This window comes from Octopus bimaculoides, chromosome 1 (assembly GCF_001194135.2).
Source record: "Octopus bimaculoides isolate UCB-OBI-ISO-001 chromosome 1, ASM119413v2, whole genome shotgun sequence".
Taxonomy (NCBI): domain Eukaryota; kingdom Metazoa; phylum Mollusca; class Cephalopoda; order Octopoda; family Octopodidae; genus Octopus; species Octopus bimaculoides.
This window is the reverse complement of record NC_068981.1, coordinates 52,356,982-52,364,931: the sequence shown is the minus strand read 5'-3', so window position 1 is coordinate 52,364,931 and position 7,950 is coordinate 52,356,982. Positions and strand designations below refer to the sequence as shown.

Genomic DNA, 7,950 nt, shown 5'->3' with positions numbered 1-7,950 from the left:
TGCATAACCAGCCCACTCAAAAGTACCTTGGATTGTAGGGTGACATGCCATGCTTGAGGAGACCTACTGAGTCAAGTACATCAACATCAGCAATATCAAAATCAAATCAAATGGAAATTATAGTTGTGAGCCCTGTGCCGGTAGCACGTAAAAAGCACCATCTGAATATGGCCGATGCCAGTGCTAGTTTGACTAGCTTCCGTGCCAGTGGCATGTAAAAACACCATCTGATTGTGGTTGATGGCAGCTCCTCTGGCCCGTGCCGGTGGCACATAAAAAGCACCCACTACACTCTCGGAGTGGTTGGTGTTAGGAAGGGCATCCAGCTGTAGAAACACTGCCAGAACAGATTGGGGCCTAGTGCAGCCTCCTGGCTTCCCAGGCCCCAGTCAAACCATCCAACTCATGCTAGCATGGAAAACGGATGTTAAACAATGATGATGATATTTTTATATAATGATTATAGTGTTAAGTACAGTCTGTCTTGTTAATTTATTAACAAATTGGTTATTATCTGTCATCAATAGCAATCTAATATAACTTACTGGAGTTCGGCTTCCATCAGGAGCTGCAATATAACTAGATCCTGAAAAAAAAAATGCATATAAAACTTTTATTTCTTTAAGCAATAACAATAGAAAAAGCATTATCCATGGGTAAACTTTTACTGAACAGAGACAAAGATCATAATAGTTTTCTTAGCACATATACATACTCAATTTGAGACATGCTATAGTAAATGTCTCAACTTAAAATTTTGTGCATGTATACAGACATACAATATAATTTTTCAGATGATATCATGGAAGTATTCAATATATCCTAGTGATGAAAATGTTTAGAGACTGGTGAATGTTTGCTGTAACTAGCATTCCAAACACATACTTAAGCAGTTCTATACAGCCATACTGGAACAATCACTGTCATCAACAGAGACGGAATAATAAATGAGCCGTATTTACCCTATAATCCTCGGGTTAATCATTCATTAATGAAAATATCAGATTAAAGTTAAGAAATGAAGTAATCGATCAGGACATTTCCTGAGATAAATACAAACTGAAAAATATATGGATATAAATCTTTTGCTTTATCTGTATGTTTCACTTATTTCCCATTATATGACAAAAAGCATTCTATATTTTTAATGTTCTTTTAAACACTAAACTTGTGTTGAAATAATAACTTACCATAAAAGTGCCCAAAATCTTTATGTGCTGAAAAAAACAAAAATGAGTAATAGACAAAATTACAACGAATTTTGTTTGTAAACAAATTAGAGGAAGCAGGACTGGTCATTATTATATTAACTTTTACTTTTTCCATTCATTACTAAGATTGTAACTAATATTGATTTCATAATTAATACTGGTTTCAATTTTTGGCATAAGGCCAGCAAGTTCAGGTAAGGGCAGTCGATTGATTATACTGGTCCTAGCGCTCAACAAGTACTTATGTTATTGACCCTGAAAGGAAAAAAGGAAAAGTCAACCATGGCAGATTTGAACTCAGGATGTAAAGAGAGACAAAATGCTGCAAAATGTTTTACCCAGTATGCTGATGGTTTCATAATTATTAATATTGATTTCAAATATAGGCATAAGGCCAGAAAATAGGTAGAGATAGTTGATTAGATCAATTCAAGTACTTATTTTGAAGACCCAGCAATGTTGAAAGGTAAAGTCAACATCAGCGAGATTTGAACACAAAGAGTGAAGTGAAAGTCAAATACTACAAGGCATTCTGTTCAATACTCTATTGACAGCCATTTACGACACCAAGTCACACAAGCATGGACAAATGGACATAAAATAATGATGATAACTATAAAAAAAAAAAATAAAGACCAATAAATAATTCAGAAATCCACAGTGACTTTTCATTAAAGTTTTAATTTTAATTAATTTAGATTTTCCATGCATTATATTAAGTGTGGCAACCTGCACCTAACTAGTCATTCATTATGCAAAAGGTACCAATGGGAAATTTTCCAAGATCATTATTTAAATTAAACCCTCTTAGGAGGATTTTAGGAAAAGAGAACTAAAGATAAACAGAGGGAAAAAAATGAGTTGAAGATAGAGAGAGAAAGGTGAGGAATGATGAAGTTCAACAAATGAGACAGAAAGAGAAATTTATGGGTTTGATATGGACAGTGATAAGTTAGAATAAAATAGAAGACTATTATTTTAATATAATAGCAAAAGAGAAATGATAAAGATTTCTATTATAGGTATAAGGCTATGCAAATTGGAGTGAAAATAAGAAAAATGTATAGTTAATTATAGACTAACACTATTCTAGATTGTACCTAATTTATACATGTACACAGACAAAGATAAACATAACTAAACATATTTTGTCCAGTTCTCATCTGATTCAGCCATCCACTTCTCTTTAATAATCAATATAACAATAATTGTTGGGACCATTGCCAGTGTTGCAGATATCCATTTTCATCCTAGCAATAAATCTACAATGTAACAGCTCATTGTATGTTTTAATCTCATGTCATCTTACAATGCCTAATGTTTGCAGCTGGGTTTCAACTCCTTGAGTAATTTGAATGTTATTTCTATCATAGATATCTTCTTTTATTACTTTAAAGAACTTTGTCAATCAGTATATAGCATTCATTCACATTACATATTTATACTAACAGTTATCTCTCTTGCATACATCTATTGCTGTCTCTGTTGCCCAAATGCTTTTCCAATCATTTGTGCCCAGCATTTCTCACAAATTAAAATTGCAGATCCAATTGAAGAAAATATGCACAATTCTTACAACAGCTGGTTCTTACTGAAATAGTACCTAAGAACTGGGAGTGACTTAATTTTTTAAAGTATTCAATATCTCGATTAATTAGCTTTCTTTTAGTGACTGTTCAAATGCAAGAAATTGATCTGAAGTACATTGCAGAACTATGGTTTGTTTGTTCATTCGTTCAATCAATCAATCAGTCAATCAATCTATCATTATCTTTTAATGTCCGTTCTCCATGCTGGCATGAGTTGGCTATTGAAGTGAAATGCTTAATATATTAAATACCTGGTTTGTGATCTCCTGATGTAAATTCATTTGGAAAGGTCTCCTACAAAATAGAGAAATGAATAAAATATAGAAGTATATAGTAATTAAGTATTTTATGATATTCGAAAACTGATCTATTAAAAAAAACTTAAGATGCAACGCTATAAAGTAATTGCTTTGGACTACTGGTCACATGACCATAAGTTTTCAAACTACTTCAGACTTCAGCCACTATTGTGTCCCTAAACAAGGCATATTTTTCTGCTTACTTCAGTTGAATGGTTAGCAGTAGTGAGAGCATTTAGTTGCTTTAAGAAAAAAAATTCCCTTGAGATCAACAAAAAGTGAATGCAAGATAGTAAGAAAAAGAAATTATGTCTGATGCACAATTTAGATCTTGTAAAAAGATTACCAACTAATCAAGACTAGTATTTTTTGGCTTTCAAGAAAAAGTTAAGTTATTATTGCAACCAAAATTATGAATCATTCAGGGGAGAGAGGAGTATGACTCTTTTACGTTAGGTGAACATGTAAGTGGGGTTATTCAAAAGAGGTTTACAATTCTGTTGTTTAACCCAATGTCTACCCTGATTAAACAGATATATCATCGAAGGCATTCCAACCATGACAGTACTGTCTTTTTTTTAAGGATATCTAGCATTATAATATCCAATGTGTCCTCTCTTTACTTAAGACAGTAGGGTGTGGTTTAGTTATTTCTAGCATGGTGCACAACTATAAGAAATGCTGTTATATTCTGGATTTACATTGTTGAATACAGTAGAAATCTCTGTTATTATCAGTAGATGTCTAGTCTGGCAGAAAATAGTACTTCTTTATAATGATGAGCTTATAAAACTTTTATAAAATGCTGAAGGTGTTTCTTAAGGATTTTATAACATACCCAAGAGATACCCTCAGATAATTTCCAAAGTTAGATAGTGTCACAAAAGATATCATTTAAAAACAACAGTTCAGTAGGTATACTAACAAAGTTAGTATACTTATGTATATTAATGGCAAGAGAAAAGGAGGCTGTTTCTCCAACTACTCCAGTCAAGATTTATAGTAAAATGTTTTCGATTACGAAGACAGACTTTGGAAAACAACATAATAAAATAAGTGATTAGTTTTCAAATCTTGATACTGGCTTTATCAAAATTAACACCTACAACTTGACTCACAAGATTCAATTTGATGACATGAAAAAGGTATTACACAATTCTCACTTAATCTAGTTACATTATATGGCATCATGTGCAACAACTATTTCCTGAGGCCATGTAACTTTGGCTTTTATAACATTGGGAAGATGATAGATATATCATCTCTATACAGTGCACTCATTACCTTTAGGTGCAGGTATGGGTACGTGATTAAGAAGCTTGACTCAGGAATATCAGTACTTTGGGCAAGTGTCTTCCACTGTAGCTTCAAGCAAAACCAATGCCTCTTGTGAGTGGGATTAAAAACTGTATGGAAACCCATTGTATACATATGCATATACACATACACACAAGCACACATTCATTTGTTTGACATCTGCTCTTCCATGCTGGCACAGGTTAAATGAATATATACATGCATATACATGTGTGTGTGTGTGTGTGAATGTTGCTATTTCAGGGTTTTGCCATCTAAGTGAAATAGTGATGTGATGTTTATATTCCTTGATGTTACAACTGGTTGCCCTACAATATCAAAGGTCAGCAGAATAAACAAAGTCCTTTACTTGAAAAATAGCAAGGATTGCTGACACAAAAGACATCTGACCATAAAATGCTCCCTCAAATAGTCCCCCATTCAATCCATGGTAGCCTAGAATAGACATTAAATGAACAAATATATAAAACAGATGCTGTTCTACAGCATGCAGCATCCCCAGATGATCTGGTTCCTATTCCTAACAGCTATGAGAAGTGAGGAATTTCAAATTATCCAAATACACAACAAAGTGTTTGGAATGAATAAGAAGTCAAAATGTATTTGATCAATCTAATTGTAGCATCTGAGGCAAAAGTATAGCAACTTTACTTAAACAAACAATTGACAGAGAATTAAAGTTATGAAGCACTGAAAAAAAAAAACAAAAAAAAAAACGCTCACACTTACTGTTCCAACTCGGTTAATAGCACAAGTAAAATAACTGTTTGCTATGGCTGCATTTCGAGCTTCAATAGACCATAATGGTTCACTACAATAGAAAAATTAAAATAAAATAAAAGGAAATACAATATAATGTATGAGCAAGATAATCTAGAAGGGCCTCAGTACTCAACAGGTACTTATTTCATCAACTACGAAAGGATGAAAGGCAAAGTCGACCTTGGTGGATTTTGAACTCAGAATGTAATGACCAATGAAATACTGCTAAGCATTCCGTCCAGCATGTTAACAGTTTTGCCAGCTCGCCACTTCAGCAAAGCTTAGAGTTCAATGTATTGGCTGAAATAGTTAAAGTCATAATAAAACCAACATATATCTGGAGTTATCTCTCATATTTACCAGAGTAATAAAAACAGCCATTGATCAACAATTTGTTTGCATCACTGCCTAATTATTTTTAGCTAGCTTTTTAATGATCCCTGCGTTAAATATATTACTCCTAATTTAATGATTGTTTTTCTGACAGAATAACAATAACTATATATGACATTAACCCTTTCGTTACCATATTTCTGTTGAGATGCTCTGTATTTCTTTCAATTACTTTAAATATAACAAAGAATTTAGTAAAATAACTTAGTTATCATTTGGCTAGTGTTAGGAACATAAATTGTGACTAAGGTTTAGTGGAAGGTTTTAATTCAAAACTTATGAAAACAAGACATTTTTACTCAGAGCCAGAGCCGGTTTCAGCCAGGTTGGTAACAAAAGGGTTAAGGAGATGATATAGAAAATCAAAAATTGTATTTATTACTGAGAAAGTCAACAAATGACAACTCACCTCAGCGATCCAACTGTAGCAGATGGATTAAAAACTATTTCAGCTCCATTTACACCATACATCATCCAATTCTGAGGGTGGTGGCGACCATAGCAAATATTCACAGCAATTTTACCTTACAATCCCAAAAACAAAAAAGTATATAAATATCATATTTATAGTGGGATGATAAAATACACTGAGTCTACAATGTAAAGCAGTAGCTGATAGGAGTAGCATTCAACCATAAAACCATGCAAGAAAGAAACATGATATATATAACAACTTGATGGACTACACCAAGTAGGAAGACTTGCCTAACACATACCAGGGGCAAAATGTTGATATATGAAGGACAGAGTTTTATCACAGTTTCGTAGTAGCAGATCACAAGGGGAGGTACTGGAAATATGCATCCATGTAGTATATGTAAGGTAAGTCAGAAAATATCCCACTTGTCAATGTTACAATGTTCCCACTGCGTCCATTGTGTACAAAATAGATCTTACCAGGATTTATACCTAATGCCAACCACTTCTACTATGAAATAGAAGTGCTATATATTTTTAGATGGACTGATTTAAGATAATGAGCTGCTTTACCTATGAATAAAGCATAATGCTACTTGCAAAGTATAAAGGGCTTTGAACCTTTAGTAGGTGAAGGTCACTCTTTCCAGATTATTTTAAGGCAGTGCTGGTAGACCAAATAGATAGGGCTTACAGTAGGAATGGAGCTAGCTGTGAACCATGTAACCTGTTTCTTTTGTAGTCAATTTGATACTTACTATAGAAACTTATGAGGGATGGAAAGCATTCAAACTAGTTACAATACAAATTGTGAAAACACAAAAAATTGATTACTCTAGTTTAAAACTAGGAAAAAACAAACAAAACTGGAAACTTCATCTGTATAACTTAGGTGCACAGATAAAATCAATAGCACACTATCACGGTGGAATTGTTATAAATGGCTGATTGGTTTCCACTTTTATAATGTGGTGTTTTATCTTATTTATATAGTTTCTATTTGAAATAGATAATAAATATATTTTATTTCTTGAGTAAGAATCTATATTGATAAACCCGTCACTTATAACTTAATTATAAGTATTATCACTATACATAAATCTCAACTCAGGCTACATAAACGCCATAGTGAAATATATATATATCAAGACGCTTAATGGATATGTTGAATGTGCAAATATGTCGAAGATAAGCTTGTGTTCTTTTTCACTGCTATAAAAACAGTTTCATAATTGCAGAAATAAATTTCATTAACAGGTTGGAAAGAAATGAAGAAAAAGAAAATATTTAATTCATTGGTTTATTTATGTACATTTGATATTTACAGTACACTCAGAAGTAAGGTAATTTGTTATGGAGAGTTACGACCAGCAAACGCTAGCACAAGTGTCGTGAAGTCTTGTGATAACCAAAAATCACTAGTGTGAGTGTTGTGGAGTTTAGTAACAACCAACGATCACTGATTAATTTTCCAAAAGTCAGGGTTTTTATAACTGCTCATACCTGAATTCTAAGAACTGTACTTCATGAAAGAATTATCTTTGATGAAAGTTTAGAATTCAAATATGGGCAGTAATTTTAACCAATGGGAAACCAACAATTATACTTGTTCAGGCAACATGACCATTATGTCATATTACCGCCCTTTAGGACTTGCTTGCTGCATCACAATAAAATACTTGTCATCATCATCATCATCATCATCATCATCATCGTTTAACGTCCGCTTTCCATGCTAGCATGGGTTGGACGATTTGACTGAGGACTGGTGAAACCGGATGGCAACACCAGGCTCCAGTCTGATTTGGCAGAGTTTCTACAGCTGGATGCCCTTCCTAACGCCAACCACTCAGAGAGTGTAGTGGGTGCTTTTACGTGTCACCCGCACGAAAACGGCCACGCTCGAAATGGTGTCTTTTATGTGCCACCCGCACAAGCCAGTCCAGGGGCACTGGCAACGAT

At 33.6% G+C, this 7,950-nt stretch overlaps 1 protein-coding gene across 1 annotated transcript in view; it reads right to left on the bottom strand.

Moving 5' to 3' along the window:
* LOC106873275 (beta-ureidopropionase) overlaps window positions 1-7,950 on the bottom strand; it is a 25,524-nt gene that overhangs the window by 4,262 nt on the left and 13,312 nt on the right. Inside the window, exons 8-12 of the mRNA XM_014920569.2 lie at window positions 5,981-6,095; window positions 5,146-5,227; window positions 3,052-3,094; window positions 1,191-1,217; window positions 546-586 (exon numbers count right to left, since the gene is read on the bottom strand). Of these exons, the coding sequence (XP_014776055.1) occupies window positions 546-586; window positions 1,191-1,217; window positions 3,052-3,094; window positions 5,146-5,227; window positions 5,981-6,095 (308 nt within the window). The remainder of the gene's footprint in view (window positions 1-545; window positions 587-1,190; window positions 1,218-3,051; window positions 3,095-5,145; window positions 5,228-5,980; window positions 6,096-7,950) is intronic.